Source organism: Natator depressus, chromosome 14 (assembly GCF_965152275.1).
Source record: "Natator depressus isolate rNatDep1 chromosome 14, rNatDep2.hap1, whole genome shotgun sequence".
Lineage (NCBI taxonomy): Eukaryota > Metazoa > Chordata > Testudines > Cheloniidae > Natator > Natator depressus.
Genome location: NC_134247.1, coordinates 24,632,102 through 24,656,321, shown reverse-complemented (window position 1 = coordinate 24,656,321; position 24,220 = coordinate 24,632,102). Strand labels below are relative to the sequence as shown.

The 24,220-nt window shown below is 46.0% G+C and overlaps 1 protein-coding gene across 1 annotated transcript in view; it reads left to right on the top strand.

The window, feature by feature from the left end:
* The window catches only part of DNAH9 (dynein axonemal heavy chain 9), a 397,352-nt gene extending 375,600 nt beyond the window's left edge, over positions 1–21,752 (top strand). Inside the window, exons 68-69 of the mRNA XM_074971509.1 lie at positions 12,425–12,814; positions 20,607–21,752. Coding sequence (XP_074827610.1) covers positions 12,425–12,814; positions 20,607–20,834 — 618 coding nt within the window. The 3' untranslated portion in view covers positions 20,835–21,752. The remainder of the gene's footprint in view (positions 1–12,424; positions 12,815–20,606) is intronic.
* Positions 21,753–24,220: the final 2,468 nt, after the last annotated feature.

Here is a 24,220-nt window from a genome sequence, read left to right as displayed (position 1 = left end):
GTCCCAGAAGATTGGAAAAAGGCTAATGTTGTGCCCATCTTTAAAAAAGGGAAGAAGGAGGATCCTGGGAACTACAGGCCGGTCAGCCTCACCTCAGTCCCTGGAAAAATCATGGAGCATGTCCTCAAGGAATCAATTCTGAAGCACTTAGACGAGAGGAAAGTGATCAGGAACAGTCAGCATAGATTCACCAAGGGAAAGTCATGCCTGACTAATTTAATTGCCTTCTATGATGAGATAACTGGTTCTGTGGATGAAGGGAAAGCAGTGGACGTGTTATTCCTCGACTTTAGCAAAGCTTTTGACATGGTCTCCCACAGTATTCTTGTCAGCAAGTTAAAGAAGTATGGGCTGGATGGATGCACTACAAGGTGGGTAGAAAGTTGGCTAGATTGTCGGGCTCAACGGGTAGTGATCAATGGCTCCATGTCTAGTTGGCAGCCGGTATCTAGCGGAGTGCCTCAAGGGTCGGTCCTGGGGCCGGTTTTGTTCAATATCTTCATTAATGATCTGGAGGATGGCGTGGATTGCACCCTCAGCAAGTTTGCGGATGACACTAAACTGGGAGGAGTGGTAGATATGCTGGAGGGTAGGGATAGGATACAGAGGGACCTAGACAAATTGGAGGATTGGGCCAAAAGAAATCTGATGAGGTTCAACAAGGATAAGTGCAGAGTCCTGCACGTAGGACGGAAGAATCCAATGCACCGCTACAGACTAGGGACCGAATGGCTAGGAAGCAGTTCTGCAGAGAAGGACCTAGGGGTGACAGTGGACGAGAAGCTGGATATGAGTCAACAGTGTGCCCTTGTTGCCAAGAAGGCCAATGGCATTTTGGGGTGTATAAGTAGGGGCATTGCCAGCAGATCGAGGGACGTAATCGTTCCCCTCTATTCAACATTGGTGAGGCCTCATCTGGAGCACTGTGTCTAGTTTTGGGCCCCACACTACAAGAAGGATGTGGATAAATTGGAGAGAGTCCAGCGAAGGGCAACAAAAATGATTAGGGGACTGGAACACATGAGTTATGAAGAGAGGCTGAGGGAACTGGGATTGTTTAGTCTGCAGAAGAGAATGAGGGGGGATTTGATAGCTGCTTTCAGCTATCTGAGAGGTGGTTCCAAAGAGGATGGTTCTAGACTATTCTCAGTGGTAGACGAGGACAGGACAAGGAGCAATGGTCTCAAGTTGCAGTGGGGGAGGTTTAGGTTGGATATTAGGAAAAACTGGAATACGTTACCTAGGGAGGTGGTGGAATCCCCTTCCTTAGAAGTTTTTAAGGTCAGGCTTGACAAAGCCCTGGCTGGGATGATTTAGTTGGGATTGGTCCTGCTCTGGGCAGGGGGTTGGACTAGATGGCCTCCAGAGGTCCCTTCCAACTCTGTTATTCTATGATTCAGGATGGCAACGCCCATGTTCCTAGGAGCTATTGCTTTGGAAGGTTTTTTATGCAAAACAGTGAGTGGCCTGCATGGATGATGGGCTACAAACCGGTGAGATTCTTTGATTCAGTAATATTAGTGACAATGAGTTGAGACTGCTGGACTGGTGGATGCTAACTCCGGTGTGTAGTTCAGTGCACTCGAATCCCATCCCAAACAGATGGTGGGACGCTACAGGTCACCGAAACAATGCATTGTCTGGTGTGAGACAATTGAGACATTGTGAAACATGCAAATGTACAGAGTTAACATTCCTTTGTTGTATGGCTGCTGCCATCCCATAAGAGGCTGTCATGACAGCTGGTATTGTAGGGTCATCTATTGGGAACAAGAAGCCAAAGAACTGATGGATTCCACTGCTGTCTATACAGACCCCAGGCACCTCTCACTTCCCCCTAACTGCAAAGCTTTACAGAGCTACTGACAGAGAATTTGAGAGAAAAGGAAGAATGGATTGGAGCAACACCCTACCTCAGAGAGGAGGGGAGGCAGGAGCCAGGTTCCACAGGGAAGTGATGCTGCTGTTTCATTGGACAGGTTGTCAAGACAGCTAACTGCAGAAGCAAAGAATCTATGCCCTGGAGCGGGGTCACTAAGCCACTCCTCAGCCTGCTTGCAATCGCCAGTGCATTGCAGTAATAATCCCCATGCTTTGCCTCCGTGTCACAACTCGGATATTTCCGAAGCAAAACAGCCAGCATAGAGGCAGCTATGGACACTCCCCCGAGCCTGGTCAAGACATTACTATGGCCCATTAGACATCAGGAGGGACTCCCAAATGTCCTGTTTAGCAACTATTATGTGAGGTGTGTGGGCCAGGAAACACACCAGAATAGCAGCTGTACTTGGATCTATAGCTGTGTCAGTGAGGCATGCACAGCCAAAGGAATTCCGTGCTTGAAGGAACTGGAGGTTACTTGTCCCAAATAACCACAGCATCATGGGTGGAAAGGACCAGCAGGTGAGCAATGAGGCAGCTGCCTGGTCCAGCACTCATACTTTTGGTAACCATTATAATCTCAACTTCCAGGTCTGCTGATGGAGCCTTTGGCAGAGGGATCTTCAATTCACAGGTAGCACTATTAGCCTGTTTGTCTGCATAGTCTGGATAGCTCCTAAATTCCATATCCTCATCAGCCCTGCCTTTACTCTTTTTACTACTGACAGCTTCCTACAAGTAGAGGATCAGCAGACGTGCCATCACTCGAAGGACAGAGAAAGCCTGTCTGTTCCTCTTCTCCAAAGAGGGGCTAATAGAACCAATCCATCAGTCACTTTGTGAGGGCAATATGGCGATGGAGATGCCGTTCTTACCCTTGGCTCTTATGGATAGGACACATCAGAAGGGAAGTCTCCTGAGAAACATATGTACAGCCCGATAACTGTACTCTGTTCCCTACAGCAAAGTCCCTTCCGCAGAACCTATGATAGCTGACGAACTCTTGGAGTTTATAGCAACTCATTTGGATGGGAAGGTGGAGGGCAGGCTCCTTTCTTACCAGACTCGCTCAATGCAAAGTTGTAACTTCTCCAGTCAAATCAGCAGTGAGAACTCGACCTGCAAATAAAAGGTCAGCAGATATACTCCTTCTCAAAGAAGAGAAAGTGACCAATCAGACGAAGTATTTCTTAAACTCGTTTCCAGCCTGCTGTACTAGAAATTTAACATCAGAAAAAAAACTGCCATTTAATTCTTTGGCATCTTTTCCTGCTTACATAGTAACACTCTGCTTCCTGGGTTAAAAGAGGCTTACTATTAGTACACTCTGAAACACACAGCTGATGTAACCTCTTCCAGCTGGACTCTGGTATGTTGGTCTATTTAGCACCCCCACCCCCCTTCTCGGTTTTGCCATCTGTGAAATGGGGATAATGATGCTTAACCACTTTTGTGCAGATCTTTGAAATCTGTGGAGGAAAGTTCTAGAAATATTATTTTATTATCGTAATTTTGTGGACTGATTAATATGCTGCAGATAATTCAGCTGTCCCACCATTTAGAAAATCACATGAAAGTGAAAGTATGGGATCAGTATGGCATGGAAAAACTCATCTGTTTTAATCAGTTTGTCTCTTATTTTTAAAATAGCCAAGTGGTGAATACAAAGCACGTTTTTCATATGCATTTCCTGTAAATAGAAGGTGCTAAAAACTGAAATTCAAGCATTTAAGTGACATCTGTCTACTGCTGAAAAATTTGTGTTTGTTCTGTTGACTAAAGAGATAAAAATGTTGTTGTGTGTGCTTTGTAGTTCTGCAATATACACAATCCACTTTAAAATAGCCTGATATTTATGCTGCCAATTATTTTAAACAGATTTACTTTATTTACCAGTATTTGGCAGTTGAACTGGAAATTCCGTTTCTTGAGACAGGTAAACAGAAGTGATTTAATGTTTCGATCTTTGAGTAGCAAACAAGATATTATTGTAACGGGACAATGTGTAGCAATTAGATTTAATATGGAGAAACGCAAGCCACTACATATTGGCCAGGGAAAACAATGAGAAGAATGGCCCTGAACTAAACCACAAAGGCTTTGAACAGAGTTTAGGCAGTAACAGAACATGCACGTCTTCCAGAAACGCTGCCACAAACTACAGCAGGGATGTAATGTAACCCTTTGAGTGAGATGCAGAGATGTATAGAGAGACCCCATGGCTGAGAAGCCTCCGGCCAGTGTGTTGAAATGACTATACACTCTGCTCAGACTGCCCAGTGCAGTGCTTGGCCCAGCAGTCTAAACATGACATCACTGTCTGCAGCTGAGTCATAATCCTGACTGTGAGGAATGGTCTCAAGAGACACAAAGAGGCATGATACGTTAACAGAGACCCAGACAGTCTGATCCTTCGTGTTATATCTGATCCTTCGTTTGACTGCCCAGCATGGGAAATGGGAACTGCAGGTCCCCAGCAACTTGGCAAATCAGATCACTTATTTCGATGCCTAAATATGGGCTTAGGTGCCTAACACTAGACACTCACCTTTGGAAATGTTGACCACACTCTTCATCCCGAATCGTGTCTGTCCCCTCTTCCAGTCGGTAGATCGTCCAGCGAGGAGACTGCCATTTCTCTGACTCAAACTGTGGACTTCACTCACCAGAAGAGAGGTTTCTGGAGGTGCAGAGATCAGTGGACTCTGTGAGAACTCTCAGTCAATAAATCAACCATGTGATTTTTCATGAGACTTTCTAAGTTTTGTTTTTGTTTGCTTCTGTGTAAATGCTGTGTGCCAGACTCAGAATGAGATGTACTGGCGCTTGATAAGGTCAGTATATCAGCCTCAGCACAACAGTGATGATAGAGTTTACGGTCAGAAGGGACCACCAGATCATCCCGTCTGACCTCCTGCACTAAACCCCACCCATTCAGTCTCTTGTGACATGCCCTAAAAGATCCGGGACACTTGATAGCAGTGGACAGTGCCTGAGACATCTACAGAGACGTATCCTTCAGCTCTCCTCTACCCTCAGGTGTGATTGTGACAGATGCTGCAGGCAGCATGGGGAGCTCACTCAGGCCATCTCACAATTCAAGATCTTTGGAAATTCAGAAAACAAGCTGCATGGAAATTAGAGCTGAGTCAACAATTCACCTGGCAGAACCTCTCACGCAAATCAGGAGAAAAGCAGTGTAGCACCAGGGACAGTACCATAATCTTGGGCAACATCAGCCAATAGCGGGAACTTACTCTCTACCCCATCCCAGGAATTTGTCTGGTTTTGGGCAGGCATGTCCATCATCAACTCATGCCTCTTGCATTTCATCTTCTCATTCTCCCTGGTTCAAAGCCACCTCTGCTGCATGTCTGAGGATTTGAATGTCTCTATTAGGATATATAAGGCTACTATCTGGAGTTCCTTTCAGACTCATGCCCAGTTTAGGAGTGAAACCTTTGTGTAATTGTTACTCCCCAAACCCCTCCTGGGCGAGTTGTTAATGCTTGTTGACCTCCCACAGCTGGGGATCTGTACTGACAGGACTCAGAGGAGAAAGGAAGCTTACTTAGCAGAGACCATGGATTTGTAGTAGAATAAATATCGTGGGGAGAAAGTATGCCTCTTTGCTGCTCACTGAGTATCTGCTAACAGAGGGCGAGTTGGATATTTCAAGACTAATTTTAATCTTTGAATAGTTCATTGTGCGCATCTAACTACAAAGTCATTGTCTGGTCCAGGAATAGGAGCCATCCAGTTAGGATGGTAACCATCCACAATGACTGGTGCTTCATGTTTAAAAAGCCTTAGTTCAGAATAGCTTCCATGTGACTGATGCTCCTGCATAGTGTTGCACCCAGAGTAATGACTGACTGTGGAGGCAGGTGAACTCCTTACTGATTTTCTCCCTTTCTGCCATACAGCTGGGACCTAATCCTGGTCCCACTAAAATCAATTGCAGAACTCCTGCTGACTTCAGTGGTACTGTACTGTTAGGGGGCTTATTCCTTCACCCACTTACTTCCCTGGTTCTTCTCGCATGAACAGAGAGCAACAATACCCGAAGTCCAAAGGTGCAAACAATTCGATGTTTATTGGGGTGAACTTCCAGCAAGCATGATTCCAGTTTCCTTCCTTAGTATCCTCCTTCCCAGCTCTGACACCACAGAGCCTTACACCTGTGTCCCTGTTCCCATTTCTCCCTTTAACCAAACAGGATTCCAGTTTCCTTACTCCCATTCCCTGTTCCCATTTCCCCCTTTAGCAAACCATGGTTCCAATTTCTCCACCCCCATACCCTGTTCCCATCTCTCCCTCACACACACACACCCACGCCCACTCACTTCCTCATTGACTACAGATTATATAGTAAAACTTGAGTTCTGCTTAGCTATACCTTAACCAATCATTTTCCTGAAATTTAACTAACCAATCCTAACATATTGTAACATGATTATGTAACCAATTATATCCCACCACCTTAATTAGTTTACACCCAGCAAAATTAATTATACAGCAGACAGGAACAATCACAGAACCAGACAGAGATTATACAGACAAACAATAGCAAAGTGGGAACTATAATGACAAAACAATACAGAAGTGAGGATTTCACATCCCAGTATTGATAAGTGAGTTCTTGCCAGACAGGATGCTGTTTCCTTTTACATTTTCTAGGCACTTCCCTTTCTCTGGAGGTGATAGGCATTATCAGGACAGGATTGTATTCCTAACAGCCCAATAGCACCTTCTTTCAATGTGACTAGGTTGGAATGTGAGGATGTGACCGGTCACTTCCCAGCTTATGGCTGCCTCTGCTGCTTAGCCAAAGGCCTTAGCCTAAGAACAGGGCCTCAAACTGTCACAGTAAGAGAAGCCCTTACACCAGCAGACAGTGATTTTGATTCCTTCTTTTATACTTCTAGAACTAGCGAAGTGATAAGAATACCCCTAAATTCTTAAAGTACAGGCCTTTACAGACAGGCCTGAATATCTATATCCTAACACTCCACCCCCTTTTTTTTTTCTTTTGGGATCCTCCTGCCCAGGTATCCCTGGAAAAGCATAGGACATATGGCGACACATTTCCTGATGGGGCCAGGCATCAAGGTGGAAGGTGTCGATGCTCCATCTGTCCCACTGCCCCTTGTGTAGTACAGTGCCCTGCACCTTCTCTCGTACGGGCATACCACACCTATTCCAATTAGTGTTCCAGACTTCCCATTAGAGTGGGCCCGAGAAGGTTGAGTCTGGGTTGTCTAGTACACTGCAGGGTTTGGAGGGCTTACTACATTACTTATAGGTTATCTCCCTATGCAACGTAACACAAGTACAGTTAACAATACAAAATCCACAGCAACACCGAGTCCTGACCACTGCAGTATGGTCCAACATTCGAGACACCCCCAAAACACTGCCTCTCCTCCTTCGACGGGGTCATGATCTGATGTGTCCAGTTGCTGGCAGTTGCAACAAGCTGCCCCTGGAGGTTTTGTTTGCTTTTGTCCATATCATAAGTCCATTGAATGTTCACAGAGAAATGGGACATTGTCCAAACCAGCTTGACCACTTGGTGTGGAATCAGGCAGTATGCCCTGGTTTGATTATTCACAGCAATAAGATTCACAGATCCATTTGTGCACCAAAGTCCAGATAGCAGCATGTAAATGTGTGTAGTTTGGTTATGGGCTGGTGTAATTGTGCCCCCAGTAATATGTACATTCCCAGCAAAACCCCTTATACACAGTACACCCAATTGTCCACCCCTTGCATAGGCTCCTCTATAGTCACAGGAGAGGGGCACATCCAAACATCTTCTGTTGATTTACACTATTTTACACACCCCTCCATTGATTCCCAGTGAGCTCCTCCCCTTCTCATTAGTTCCATAGGGCTTTTCCAGGTACCACGGTAGCTATTACACAGGTGCTGGCCTCCTAGTTGAGCATTTTGCATTCCCATACACATCTTCCCCCCCAAGGTCAGCCTTTTGAAGCCATCCCCCACCCACATCATGAGATTTTCTGTTCATTAAAACACAGCAATGCAAGCAATAAGACAAACACCACAGACAAACACAAAACACAGATCCATGGTATTCTGGGTTATTTTTCCCGCTGGCGCCAGCTTGCTTGTAGAGTGTCTGAAAAACAAAAGAAACAATTTCCGTCCCCATGGTGGGGACAGACTATTGCTTAATAATAATACCACTTTCTTTTACAAATTTCCTTGCTAATTGCAGGATAAACAGAAGAATTACCTTCAGGCTGTCCTTATTTTGTTCTATAGTCAGGCTAGTGAATTACCTCACTCACTGGTCATTTATGAAATTCATGAGATGGTGTACCTCAGTTTCCCCTCTTGTACAACAGACCAAGTTTGCAATAGTTTCTCTGCTGTACCAAGCTTTAAGTTTATTCTCAGGTAATAGCTGAGACACAGCTTCAGATTCTAGCACTGTACACACACACACACACACACACACACCCCTTAAGGTTAACCTGTCCCCCTTATTTTCAGGCTTGACTTGTTTTTTTCACCTCCCTTTCCTGGAGGGCCTTAATCTGAGTCTTCTAGTAGCCTGTTTGCTGACCAGATGTATTCATTATTTGCAGCTCCTTTGTGCCCATCAGCTAGGTAATTTGCATTTACACACAGAGGCTTACTAGCTTGCTTTTGGATCCAAAGCTGTTAGCAGTTTAGAGAGTGTCTTAAAAGGGAAACATTCCACTTCCACTAGAGTTCTGATTACTTTCCACTTTCATCTCCTGCTCCAAAACACACAGATCTGAAAAAGAAAGCACAACCTATTGTGGCTCCTTTTGGAGCCCTATTAGGATTTTAATGAAGTACCATGTTTTATTTGCATTTCTTTTACCCCTTCTCCAATACACACTGCACACATCCTGGGAATATGCACATTCCTTCCATATAGTTTGACCTCCATAACATATTAGCCATATTAATTTTACACAAGGTGTAACTGCCTCCCCCATGCCCACAGAGTTTTCATGCACACCCACCAAAGCAACAATCTGATCTCCCAGAGCCACCCCAAGGCTCAGTGTTCCCTTCATTCCTCCCCTTTTCCTTCTCTTTTACCTGTGCGCACACACAAAATTCTCTTTTGCCTAACATCCCTTGCACTGTGATTACTCTTTTACACAACTGTACCCCAATTACACTTCCATCTTGTACAACTAGACACAACCAGGGGCAGCCAAGTTAAGTTCCAATAGAAACCCCTTACATCCTTTATTGATTTTGATTACATTACCCAAAAGTCAAATAATTTTGATCAGATTCTCTCTCTGCCTGCTGCCTGCAGCAGTCCCCTATAGACCATTTCTGTGGGAAAAGGGCCCATTTTCCCTCAGAATAGCTGTAAAGGCTTCTGGGGACAGAAGCATAGTGGTGGTAGTAGCCACTCTACCTGACCCCCTTGGAAAATTTAATTACCAAGCTTCCATCCAATGTGACTGCACAGAGCTGCACATACAGTTACATTTATAGAACTGGGTTTTATCATTAAACAAAAACTTCCTTCTTGACATCTCACATAAGTATCCAAAGTACCTTCCATTAAAACTTCAGAAAAACAAAAGAGTGTGGAAAGGCAGGTTGCACTTTGAAACTTTTTTCTTCTCTCTCCACTCCTCCAGGACCAAGTCCCAGCTCCAGTCTCTAAAGGTGGTCTGTTAACTCTGCTTTTGACTATAAACCCTTTTGTGCCAAATCATCTTTCACTACCCCTAACTAATTTACAACCCTTCAGCAGCCCTTGCTGAAGCAGCACCAAACTTGAAAGATTACTGGCAACTCCCCATAATGCTGCCCTTACTTCAAACCTCTCACAAGCAGACTGAAGTGCCTCCTTTCCCTGGAAGGCATTCAGTCCCCATGGGCAGGGACCTTCTTCCACTACCCATATACCAAGGAGGGTGGGCTCCTCAGCCACCCCCCATACCTCTGAGTCCCCTAACACTTCCTCCATTTCCTTTTTAATCTCATCCCAGGTTGACCCCTGCACCTGGTATGGGTCCTGGTTCTTCCTTATCCATTTATCCAAAAAATCCTTTACCCTGGCTTGCCAGAACCCGCAACTACCATCACGAGAGTTCGCGATACCCCCTCCAAGCAGCTGCGCGGACTGTTGGGGAAGGGGACTTACAGGCTGCCACTCACCTATCCAATGCGATGCATCCGAGTCACGGCACCAAGATGTTAGGGGGCTTATTCCTTCACCCACTTACTTCCCTGGTTCTTCTCGCATGAACAGAGAGCAACAATACCCGAAGTCCAAAGGTGCAAACAATTCGATGTTTATTGGGGTGAACTTCCAGCAAGCATGATTCCAGTTTCCTTCCTTAGTATCCTCCTTCCCAGCTCTGACACCACAGAGCCTTACACCTGTGTCCCTGTTCCCATTTCTCCCTTTAACCAAACAGGATTCCAGTTTCCTTACTCCCATTCCCTGTTCCCATTTCCCCCTTTAGCAAACCATGGTTCCAATTTCTCCACCCCCATACCCTGTTCCCATCTCTCCCTCACACACACACACCCACGCCCACTCACTTCCTCATTGACTACAGATTATATAGTAAAACTTGAGTTCTGCTTAGCTATACCTTAACCAATCATTTTCCTGAAATTTAACTAACCAATCCTAACATATTGTAACATGATTATGTAACCAATTATATCCCACCACCTTAATTAGTTTACACCCAGCAAAATTAATTATACAGCAGACAGGAACAATCACAGAACCAGACAGAGATTATACAGACAAACAATAGCAAAGTGGGAACTATAATGACAAAACAATACAGAAGTGAGGATTTCACATCCCAGTATTGATAAGTGAGTTCTTGCCAGACAGGATGCTGTTTCCTTTTACATTTTCTAGGCACTTCCCTTTCTCTGGAGGTGATAGGCATTATCAGGACAGGATTGTATTCCTAACAGCCCAATAGCACCTTCTTTCAATGTGACTAGGTTGGAATGTGAGGATGTGACCGGTCACTTCCCAGCTTATGGCTGCCTCTGCTGCTTAGCCAAAGGCCTTAGCCTAAGAACAGGGCCTCAAACTGTCACAGTAAGAGAAGCCCTTACACCAGCAGACAGTGATTTTGATTCTTTCTTTTATACTTCTAGAACTAGCGAAGTGATAAGAATACCCCTAAATTCTTAAAGTACAGGCCTTTACAGACAGGCCTGAATATCTATATCCTAACATGTACCTAACCGTTGTAGTTGGACTTAGGTGCCTACATCCTTTTTTGAATCTAGCCCTTAGACTCTTAAGTGACTCACATGTTTTGGAAAAATTTTATCTGACGTCTCCTGATTCCTAATGTCCTGCTGTAACCATTAGACTACTTTCTCTCCCAGACTTCATTGCCTGTTTTGCCAATGGCTTTAACCTAGAGTTGAAAGATCTACCTGAAGAGGTGAGGGAAGTGGTCCATTCAATCCTTGGTCTCTGCTGAGATGGCTGCCCCCAGTGTCATTGGTGAGAGGCACACCTTCTCCACCAAACAGCCATTAGATAGTAAAGCGTTTTAGTCACCACTTATCTGGATCAGATCCAAATTTTTGGCCTTAAAGGTGCACTTTGGTGAGCCCCATTACCAGTCCCCCTGATCTTGGCCCTGCTTTTCTGTTTTTTTTTAAACTGTGGTTCAGCACATTGCAATAAAACAAGCTACTGGCAAGTGAAAACAGCTGAAATATATAAAGGGAAATACACAATTGCCCTTTATTTCACAGAGCACACATAGCCCTATTACTCCTCTGTAATTACATGACAAATACCAAAGGAAGAGAGATTTGTCATTTGTGCTTGGGCCTAATATTTGAAATTAGCAGGCACTTCTAAGATTTCTTACCGGGTAACTAGTCCAGGAGAACATACACACACAGGACAGAACTAACTAGATGAATTAATGTCAGGTACTTATACAGACCAGGTAAGCTTGTCATTTCAGGGCCATTTGATGGCACTTAGTGCCTGTGGAACTAAGTAAGCCCGCATATTTGAAAGGCAAAAAGATTGTTCCTGTTGATTTAGGACTAATTGAAAATGGCCCGACTCCTCTAATATCTTCATTTAACTTGGCCTGTTGCCTTTAACTTCAAGACCAGTCACCTTTGCAGGTCCCATTCCTGCAACCTTTACTCACAGGATGTGCCATACTTATGCAGCTGAAGTCTGAGGCATGTAGGAACTACACACCTACAGGACGGTTTGCAGGATCAGACCTGCTTTGGCCTCTAGCCCCTGCAGGTCTAAGCCAGCCTTGGCGACCCCATTAAAATGGGGTCATGACCCACTTGGGGACCCGACTCACAGTTTGAGAGCCGCTGGTGTAGACAATACTTAGGCCTTTCTTTTACCACTGGTGCGACTTCAAAAGCAGAGCCTGATAAAGGTAGCTGGTGGTCAGTGTTAAACAGCTGCCATATTTCACTCAAGAAGTGGCTGCATTTCAATAGTGTGCATCCGCTTATTATCCTCTTCCTTCTTCTTCTCCACCAGGGAGAGCTGACAATGACAAGTGATATGGAGAACCTACAGAATGCCATCTTCCTGGACACTGTGCCCGAGTCCTGGACTAGGAGGGCTTATCCTTCCATGGCTGGCCTGGCTGGCTGGTTTGCTGACCTGCTCAGCCGCATCAAGGAGCTTGAGACGTGGACAGGAGACTTTGTCTTGCCCTCTGTTGTGTGGCTAGCGGGATTCTTCAATCCTCAGTCTTTCCTGACAGCCATCATGCAGTCCATGGCCCGAAAGAACGAGTGGCCTTTGGATAAAATGACTCTACAGTGCGATGTGACAAAGAGGAACCGCGAAGATTTGAGCAGCCCTCCCCGTGAGGGCGCCTACGTACATGGTTTATTCATGGAGGGTGCACGCTGGGATATGCAGGTAATCTTAGCAATTGCTTGATGAGGAGACGAGTCACTGCAGCGTATACACTATTTGTTTGGGGTGTTTATGGTTACAGCTGAAGCCCACATTCTGTTTCACCTAAGGGTGTATCTACACACCAGGTCGGCGGGGCTTATCGGCGCAGATGGACACATGTTAACTCTGCTCAAGCTAGTGCACTAAAAATAGCTACTGGCACTCGTGCTATTGTTGCATAACTAGGGAACATCTACACAGCAGCTGAGGAGCGGTGCGGGGTGATGCCCAGCTCAGGTAGATATATACGTACTAGCTCTGCTCGAGCTAGCTGGGAATTACACCTCTCAGCTGCTGTGTAGACATGCCCATAGAGACCACAGTCTCCTCGTGACCATGACATCCCTGCACATGTGGATATTGCAGGCTCTCTACATGGCCATGGTATCGCTGCACACGTGACCTACACGTGTTACAAGGCAAACTGTTACTGTACTGGTGCTGATATGCTTGCTACAGTCTCCTCTCTCCAGGGGCTCCAGGACTTTTGGAGCAATTTGTACCAGTTTTCCACATGAGGGGTCAAGATCTGCCATGAGATACACATGCACTCCCCTTCCCAGAGAACATTTCAGCACCTCAGCTTGTAAAAGCACAGAGCTAGGAGGATGAAGATAAGGGAGTTAAGATGTGAGTGGAGCTGGGGAGGGAGAGCCAGGGCTTTTATCACCCCTCCCATTGAAGCTGCACTTTCAGTAATGTCACAGAGGCAGGAGTTGGAGGACCAAGCAGCCAAAATGCACGAGGGGTGCAATACCCTAGAGTTGACACTGCCCCAGATAAGCCTGTCAACTCGACAGAAAGCAATGGCTGGAGAGAAGCTCTAGTGCCCAATTTCGGAGCCCTGGGAGTAGCAGAAAGAGGATGGGATGGAACCAGCTTTCTCAGTTCTGAGAGTCCCACAGATCCAAATGCAATTCCACATGTGGCCAGAACCCAGGATCCCAAGGACCCACTGATGGTACCAACTTAGCACGGACCTAAGTGTCCATGGACTCCTCAGTCCAGGTGACAGGTCTGGTCTGAATGCTGTCAATGCTGCCATGGTGGATCCCACAAGAGAAGGGACTGGGTCGGCTCCAAAGATACATCAGTCTTCAGGCATACCCTTCACCAAAGTGCTTCAAGGGATTGAGCCTTTGTGCAGATGGATCTGAAAGTGGTCCCAGTGCAGAGGAGCGGCTGGCCTGACCATGGTGGGGTATCAGTCAGTAGAAGGCAGGTCTAGAGGGCTGTATCCACACTCCCTACCCACAGGAGTGCTCAGACATTGTTTGGTGACTACACAGCCAGCCAGACTGCTCCTACAGTGTACTGCGTTGGGGCCAGCATCCTGAAGGAGAACAATTGTCACTGACATTCCCATTGACAGTTGTCAGCTGCTGGGATTTCAGTCTGCAGAGTGGAAGCCATTAGAATGACGAATCCCCATCAAGACTGCTCCTGGAGGTTGCCATGCCGGTGGTAGCATAACTCCCAGTTTGTGCTGCACGCAGGAACTAAGTGACAGTGATTCATGCAGCTCTTACTCTAGGCAGCTTGTGTTATGCTTCTGCAGCCAGTGCTCTGTGAGTGAGCTCTGATCAAAGTGGGTCACTCACTTAGCTATGCTGAGTTCTCCCCTCCACCCCCTGGCATGGGGAAGTTTTTCTTTCAGTAGCAGCTCTTGTCAAGGTGCACAGACTCAACCTTGAAGACCATCCCCCCTGATGGGGCTTGGTACTAGGATTCCGTGTAGAAAGGCTGAAGTCTCAAATGCTGAATCTTGTCCTGACCTTGCAGTTCAAATCAAATGCATTCCGAAGAGTTTTAAGCTTCTAAGCTTTCTCTCTTTAAAATAGTTTATCACTGAGGATGGGAAATTAGAAAAGGCTCAAAATGTGATCACTGTAAGAGGACAGGGAAAGATAAGGCTCCAGATCCCGTTCCATCTCAGGGTGTGTAGCAATGCACAGTGAGTTTGGAAGGCTAGGAACTCTGACAGTAACAGCAGTACAGACGAACTGTGAGCAGGTGGAGTTCATATCCTGCTCCAGATAAAGACTTCACACACTGCATAAGCTCAGACTTACCTCCTTGCTGGGTTTGGCCTTACTGGTAACTGAAATCTCAGTAACTGAACATACACCAACCTCAGCGCACTTCCTGAATCTGGCTGTTCCCTAGGGTTTCCTGCATCCTCGCTTTCTCTGCCCCCCATTCTTTCTGACCAGAGATTCACACTCACCTCCCTCCTTGTCTGGTGAAATTAACAAGATACACCTGCCACAATTAATCTGTGGAATATTCTCAGCAGCTGTGTGCAGGGTTCTAACCACTGCCAACAGGGTGGGTCCACAGAAAGCCCTGACCCCTTTGTAGGGCATGAGATCCTGACGCTATTGTAAGCGCCACTGGATTTCAAGTGCCCACAGGAACTGACTTTTTCAACTAGTGATATCAACCAGGAAGGATAAAGCAGAATAATGGAGCCTTGGTTGTAGAACAGCTCATCTGGGAAGAATGTTCTAATCCTGCCTTATTGAAAACTTAGTGAAATGGTTGCTGGTAGTTTTGCAGTTATCGTCGGAGCAGGGTTAGATAACATGGTGACCAAAATGCCTGAGTCCTGTCGGGGCTCAGCCTGCACCTTTGTTACCACTGCTGGAGCTGCATCAGTGATGGATCACAGGTGGGAAGTTTGCTAGTATATTCCATGCAATCATGTATGGATCATGCCGTGGTTCCAACTGCTGCTAATTCTCACGTCTAGGTAACTCTGTTCAGCTCAAGCGATGTGTTCCCAAGACGATCTCATCTTTTACAAATGTATGCTTCCAGTTATTTTGTTTTCTGTAGTTGAAAAGCACTGAACATAAACATTAATAGAACCATTCACAATCTCAGAGCATTTCACTTCCATTTTTTTAAGAAAGAAAAAGAACATTTTCATATGTTGTAGTTCACACTGAACCATCAATCCCACATCTGATGGAGCTATTCATTTACCTGCATTCTAGAGGGGGCCAGTATAAATTAATCAATGAAGAATTTGTATCACAGATGCACAGCCCATCTGGGCTATATATCCATTGCAAATTTATCCTCTGATAAGAATGACAACTAGTATTTAGAGTAAGTATTTTGAGGAGTTTCTCTGCTTTTAGAAAAGCTATTTCATGTTTAAGACGATACCTCCAATTTTATGTCCAGAGGAAGAAGATAAAAAACTCCTCTATAGATTTTTTTTTACTGTTTCTATTTGTATTTGCATCTGGGCTACCTCCATTTATAAATCAATCATTATAAATAACAACCAGCTTTAAACTAAGCCAAACCCACCAGATTTCACAGGGGACAAAATTTCCTGCTGGTGTAGCTCCACTGAAGTCAGTAGAGTTTCTGCAGAGAATCTGGTTAATGGTGCCATGAAGCTGATTAGACACGCGCTGTGCAAGGCTGCTCTAACAGTTTTGGTCTGCTCACTGCATGCCCTGCAACTAGCCATAGAGAGGTTAATCCTAGGAGCCAACAGCAATGCCAGCCCAGGGGACTGTAATAATGATACCAAGATGGGACAGAGTGGGAGAGGTGATCTTTCTGATAACTGGGCATCACTCCACTTGGTGCTCTGCAGATCATACGTGACACACTGAATTGCCCTTGGAAGCAAATACACGGCTACTGAAGAGTGCACTGAGCATGGTGTTCCACACTCATGGCCCCATGCTGCCTTCACAAAGAGACTGCTGCATTTGGCACCAGCTGATGCTTCCGTAGTAGTTCCGTGTAAAGCACGCGGCAGTAAACCAGCTTGTGGGGGAATTACAAAGGCTTAGATCCCTGTGATGGGGTCCACCCTGAAGAGGAACAACCAGAGTCTGAATTTAGCCTAGATGCTTCTAATAGTCAGCTTGGAGAAGAGTCATGGGGATGGCGAGGTGGCCCATGCACCTCCATAGTTCCTGACGAGTGCATGTTTAGGAAGGGGCACATCCCAAAGGCTAAGACCAATGCAAAGAAGCTTGGCCAAACTCTGCCTGACCTATCTGAGGCCTGCACTTAGGCCCTAGCCAGACAAACGCTAGTCAAACAGGGCCAGCAGCATTCCCATCCAGGCTTCTGTAATACAAGAAAGATCTGGAATTCCATTCCCCAGTAAATTGTGGATGATACATTCCTATGGGCAGCTGCCTGTGCATTGAATCACATGAACTGAAAGCTCATGTCTCCGCTCATGTCATGTACCCGGTCCACCAGATACCAGCAACCAACAATGCTGCTCTACTTCCATGGCCACCATGCTAGTGCCCACACTGGGTGCTCTCACTGCAGCTGAGAGCCCCAAAGTCTCAGGACAGATTCAGAGGGAATACTTGTCAACCCCTGCTGATGCATGGGCTGTTATTTGTGGTTAATCTGATGTAGAGTTAACTTGGCAACCCCATTCTGTCTCTGAACCCCACAATCAACCCAGGGCAAGACTATCTCCCACATGCCCACTTCGGTAGCACAAATCAAGCATCCCTCCCACTGCTGGATTCTGCCTGTCGCTCAGACACATGAGCACAAGGGCACAGCTGATTCTCAGGCAGGAGAGGAGAGCAGTCGCTTTTTTTCCCTCTGTTCTTTTTCTTTGGGTTTTTTTGTTTGTTTGTTTTGGGGGTTGGTTTTTTGGCTCAGCCACTCGTGAGGGGTGGGAGTCACCAAAAATATTTTCCACTCTGGCTGGCAAAATGGGTAGGACTGCTCCTGGCCAAGGGACAGTCTCTCCCCCCTATACATCTCCTGCAGAACCCGAAGCCAGCAGGCACTGAAAACTTTCACCTGCCCCAACTTGAAATGGGGTTCTCCCCTGGCCTCCATCTGCCCATGTGTCACCAACCCATGCGCCCAGCATATCATCTCACCTTTCACACACACAACCTGTATAACCTGAGGTCAGAGGCAAGTCCAATTAAAAGGCAGCGAAACAGTGTGGATGGGGCTGTAAAGAAACCAAGAAAACGATATAAAGGCAATTATACCCCAACTTGATGGCGTGCAAATGGTGCTGTGCTGGTAGAACCTGTAGATACAGCCAGGGGAAAGGCGACTCTTGCACTGATCTATAGATTTAATCCTACTGCTAATATCCCCCAGTTTGTAGCTTGCTTTGGGCTCCCATTCCCGTGTAATGTGGCAATATAATTTGTCCATCATTCCAACTAACTTTTGAAAAGGCAGATCAGATCAAACTGCTGTTGGAGAAGAGTTCTCCATTGGGATCTGAGAGACTGTGTCTCTGGGGACACCCAGGGCAGCTATGTAACAAGCGCACCTTGCTAGCAGTTAGGGACAGTTGTTTTCAAAGCAGAATTCATTTCTGATCATCAGGGAGATAAAAATGCAAATGAAAATCAGTCCAGAGATAGAACAGGGATAAGTGCATTTGAGATATCTCAGAGAGATTGAAACCCTTGTCAACCTAGAAACAGATGGAATATTTCATGGAAAATTTATTTTCATTATTGCCATCAATAAACAACCTATCTGATCAGAATCCAGTCATAAAAAATTAAAGGGATATGTGTAAAAATAATACATAATAACAACACTTGCCATGTAGCACCCTCAAGAACAGTTGCAAGGATTACTGAGTGTTTGTACAGTGCATTGAAAATATAAAGTCCTATATAAGAGCCCTGTATTATCATTACTATCCTATTATAACAAATGGTATTGTTAAAATTAAATTAAGATTGCGGGGTTATGTGCAAGAGTGATTACTTCGCTTCGCTTATTGCCAGGACTGAATAAATCACTAGATAGGTTCAATCTCAACACACAACTCTGGTTTGGGGACATTTGAAAGAAAATCATCTGTGAAGCTAATCTTCAGAGAGGCAGTCCCTGTAGCACAGTGAGGTACGAGTCCCTACTCCATATTTGTTTGTATTTCCCTCTCTCTGACCCACATTAGGCAGTTATACAAGCTGTTCCCAGAAGAGGACTCATAGACAAATCATTTTACAGTCGGAAAAAGGGACAATGGTTGCCTGAGAGACCAGAGTGGAGGAAGCAAACCAGCCAGTTTGATGCACTCCCCACATACTGGCCTCCTCCGCTAGGTCATGGCAACCTGCCGATGCAGAGCTGGGCTGTAGAGGACACCAGAGACTCACTCACTACAGACAATTCTCCATCAGAATGGCCCATGCGTATCCCCGCTCTTCACGTTAGCATCCCTGGTAGTAGAACTCAGGCTCTTCTAGCAGGCAGGGCCCTTGAGGCCACTCAACTAATCCCCATGCAGGGTTCAGAATGAGCCTCCTGAAGCCCCTTCTAATTGCCAAGGATACAGTGAGCCCACAGGGCCCTTGGTGCTCCTTTCTTGTTAATGTTCTCTGCCCCTTTGGGTGCTGTGCTTTGTATACAGCTAATTAGTCAGGGCTTATATTAAAAAAGAACCAGCAGCACCCTGCCCAGCTGTGGGTCCCTATGGACATTGTCTGAGAGCCAATAAATAAGCTGGAGCCCCCCATTTCTGGGAAACGCCATCATTTCACATTGGTCAAATACAAGTTTATTAGGACATGTTTTAACACTGGGCCAGATTTTGCCCTGAAAATACCCAGTGCAACCACAGTGAGTTTCACAAGATGAAAGTCACTGCAATTTAGCACACTGTGTTTTCTAGTTTAGTGTATCAGAGCCTAGTCAATCCCATTGTCATGGGGAGTTTGCTCATGTTGGTGCATAAATCCTATGTCTGAGATCAGGTGTTTATCAAGCCAGAGGAGAAGAGTGTAGGTGAGGGGGTGGGGAGGACTGATTTCCTCACTCTCCCAGGCCAGGGGCATTGCTGGACACAGCCCCCAGGATCGGGTCATGTTCTCCAGGATGTAACTGGAGTGTTACTATTATTCATTTGTAGTGCATTTCAAGAGCAATAGCCGTAAAAGCCCATTGGTTACAACTCTACAGACTGATCCTGAAGCCACTCTTCGTCTTTGCTCTGGCAAAGAGCCCAGTGAGGTCAAAGATTGAAAAACCACTGCATGGGGACTTCAGGATTCGTCCCCCAATCTTAGAGTCTTTTCCCTGGGGAGCCCTGATCCAGGGGGTTTGGGGACCCTGTGATGTAAGAACAGCTGGAGTCAGGATATAACTGCATTTTTTCCCTTTGAATAAGCTATATTAGAGAGAGGCAGCTGATGAAAGTGGCTGGACACGTGATCTTGGCACCTCCATGCATAGTTTAACACCCCACAGAAGATGCTTTTACCTGACCGAAGTCACATGCTTACTTTGCACTGAAACATTCATGCCTGTCACCCCTCGAACTGACACTGAGCATCATTCCTGGGGTCTTTTCTAGTCAGACCAAATGACTAGATGCTCAATGTACAGCCATGCAAATTGGATCATCTCTTCCCTCTGGGCCTGGTAGGAGGGGGTGTCTGCACAGAACAGTGTTGTGGAGTTCAAGTGGAGCGGGGATCTAATCTGGGGGAAGTGATTGGTGCAGGAGTGGGGGAGGGTGAGATGGCAGATGTGCAGAGGTTAGAATTATCTGACATTTTACTTTGATATAATATAGTCCTCACTGGGCCAGGGCACAAGCAGCAGAAGTTGTAAAAGGGCACAGACAAGAAGTAATACATGGCAGGAAACATGGCAGGCTGTGGAAGGAGCTGGAGGCTATAAATGATCATGCATATTGAGGACACAGTTGGTGGTAAGTCTTGGCATTCTTCAGAGCATTTAAAACCTTTTCTTCTTTCCTCTGCAGACAGGGATGATGACGGATGCCAGGCTGAAGGATCTGACTCCAGCCATGCCCGTTATTTTCATCAAGGCCATTCCCGCTGACAAACAGGACCCTCGCAGCATGTACCCATGTCCCGTGTACAAAACACGTCAGAGAGGGCCAACCTATGTGTGGACTTTTAACCTGAAAACTAAAGAAAACCCTTCCAAGTGGGTCCTCGCCGGTGTGGCCCTGCTTCTGCAAATTTAGGTCCCAATTGACACAGAGTTTCACCAACAGAGAATGTCTCAATGGGAGCGTTGAACCATTTCACATTCAAGGAATTTCTAAAATAATATACGTAGAGTAAAAAAAACCCCTGTGTTCTTAACTCTTCGAGTGCGGGCATTTAGTGAGCTTGGCAAATGAATTCTTAAGAGGATGTAGCATGCAGTAGCAGATGCATCTATGGGAAAGGCAGTGTGGCCTGATGGATAGAATCTTGGTGTAGGCCTCAGAAGACCTAGGTTCTATTCCCAGTTCAATTACTGGATGACCGTAGGCAAATGATTTTATCCTTCCGTGCTTCAGTTTCCTCATATGTAAAAAGGGGATATAATACTGACCACCTTTGTAAAGTGCTTTGGAATCTACTGATGAAAAGTGCTGCATAAGAACTAGGTATTTTTATATGTGACTGGACACTGTGGCCAGAGCCTCAGCTGCTACAAATCAGGGTATTGCCATTCATTCAATGGAGCTATGTGGATTTAAACCAGTTGAAGGAGTGGCCCCATATCTATCACATCCAGAGGATTAAAGGGCTGCTAGGCTCAAATTTGACCTAATGTATATTTTTCTCTGTGTAAGTTCTGATCCAAAGCCAGTCGAAGTCAGAGGGAGTCTTTCCATTGACTTTGATGGGCTTTGGATCTGGCTAAATTGAATAAGCTTTCTAATTCTTTATACGCTGGTTTTTTTTAATCCAACCAAATGTTTCAGTGACCTGTGAAGAAAAATTCAGAAAGCCAGGGAGCCCAGTACTCCTTAGGGGAATAAGTGATTTTAAATGATTTAGGATTCCTCACTGATATCCCTTTAGACTCTAGGAACATTGCAAGGAGAGAGAACGACGCCAGGCTATTAATGACGCTGAATGAGGGAGATGCAGATTATTTAAGTAAAGCAAACCATTTCAGAATGGTGTACATTTCCTAATAAAATCTTTATTCTTGGATTTGCCTCTAGAACTCCCGTTTGTTTCTTTTTGTCTCAAATATCAACATTATCCCACTGCACGGGGAGTATGAATCATGTGTATGACGTAAGGGGCCAGGGAAAGTATGCAGGTAGTTGCAGCTTAGAAATATCTCATGATCACTACTGCAAGGGCTAGATTCACAAAAGGGACTTAGGCACCTGACTGCCACTTTAGGAGCCTAAATCCCAGAATCAGGCCCCACTGGGACTCACAACCCCTCTGCCCCAACTACTCCTGGACCCTGTAGACACGTAAATTTGCTTAGCATCTAATTTTTGCAGCAAATGATTCTGCCTTTGCACATGCGCACTGCAACCCCATGCCAGGCAGCCAGAGCGGGTCAGGAACTGGGGAAAGATAGGCGCTCATCCACCTAACTGATCTGGAACGTGAGCTGAGAGCACACCTACTGGATCAGGCCCTATAGGCAAGCTTACACATATAACCCTTCTGCCGGTCAGAGTTGGCAGCAACAAGGGCCGGGTTCAGTATCTAGGAGTTCCGTTTCAAAAACACAATGCAAAACCGGCTTGAGCCCCTACCCAGTGACCTGGGACAATTACATACCAACACCCTGGGCGCCTCTAAGAGGCAATACTTCCCTCTCGCAAGCACAGGGTCTGAGTGAAGCAAAAGCCTTTTGTTGGGGAAACACCACAAACAGGATTCATAACACCAACCACGAAGAAAAGACCCACCCCCAAGTAAATTTGGCAGTGTCCTTTTCCCCTCAGGGTCTTAAGTCCAGCAACCCAATAGTCACACACACACACACACCCCGCCCAGTTTCTGTCCTTGGTCAGTGCAGCCCCCGCACCCCCCAAGTTCAGAAGTTCATCTGCAGAGTTTACCTCCCATCCAGGCTGGAAGTGAAGGGAGGCATGGGGGGCATCTTACAGGCTCCACTGCTCAGGTCGATGGCCAAATGCCACACCTCTCCATGGGGTTCTGCTGCAGTCTTCACCGGCAGCTGCGCCTCTCTGCCAGCCGTCCGCTCCTCTCCGCCATCTGCCCTGCTGTCTGCTCCACTCTCCATACTAGCCATCCCGCTGTCCGCTCACCAACTTGTCTTCAGCCCCCCACCTTAACACAGCTCTCAGTGATTTTTAGGCAGTAGTAGAGGAGCTTCTGTGCTGTGGCACCAGTAGGCCAAAGTAGGTCTAATACTTAGACCTAGGTATTAGTGATTTCAGCTCTACAGCATGTAACAAGACTCCCCATAGAACCAAAATTAGCTCTGTTATTACATAGGGGGGAGAGACACAGTCAAAGTAGTGTTTCAAACCCTCAAAAGGGCACCACACTACCAGGTACACATACCTGTCCCCAGCCTCTCACCATTCACTGGGTTTTGGAACCCATGTCCCTTGCCTAGCAAGTGCTATTTAGTTGAGGGCGAGTCCCTCTGTCATAAAATGCCAAGTACAGTTCTACTGTCCTTGATTCACATAACCAGGATAACAACCCTTTATTACTCCTGCCCCAATAACAAAGAGCCTGGGGATTCCACAGCAACCAAAGTGACCATTTGGGCAAGCAGTCCATCATGCTAGGCAGGATGGGTGTGCCCATGCAAACGAGATCAGCCCCTGAAGTCCTTTTCCACAGTTCACCACCAGATCATAGAATCACAGAATCATAGAATATCAGGGTTGGAAGGGACCTCCGGAAGTCATCTAGTCCAACCCCCTGCTCAAATCAGGACCAATCCCCAACTAAATCATCCCAGCCAGGGCTTTGTCAAGCCTGACCTTAAAAACTTCTAAGGAAGGAGATTACACCACCTCCCTAGGTAACGCATTCCAGTGTTTCCACCCTCCTAGTGAAAAAGTTTTTCCTAATATCCAACTTAAACCTCCCCCACTGCAACTTGAGACCATTACTCCTCGTTCTGTCATCCACTACCACTGAGAACAGTCTAGATCCATCCTCTCTGGAACCCCCTTTCAGGTAGTTGAAAGCAGCTATCAAATCCCCCCTCATTCTTCTCTTCCGCAGAAGAAACAATCACAGTTCCCTCAGCCTCTCCTCATAAGTCATGTGTTCAGGTCCCCTAATCATTTTTGTTGCCCTCCGCTGGACTCTTTCCAATTTTTCCACATCCTTCTTGCAGTGTGGGGCCCAAAACTGGACATAGTACTCCAGATGAGGCCTCACCAATGTCGAATAGAGGGGAACGATCACATCCCTTGATCTGCTGGCAATGCCCCTACGTATATATCCCAAAATGCCATTGGCTTTCTTGGCAACAAGGGCACACTGTTGACTCATATCCAGCTTCTCATCCACTGTAACCCCTAGGTCCTTTTCTGCAGAACTGCTGCCTAGCCATTGAGTCCCTAGTCTGTAGCAGTGCATGTGATTCTTCCGTCCTAAGTGCAGGACTCTGCACTTG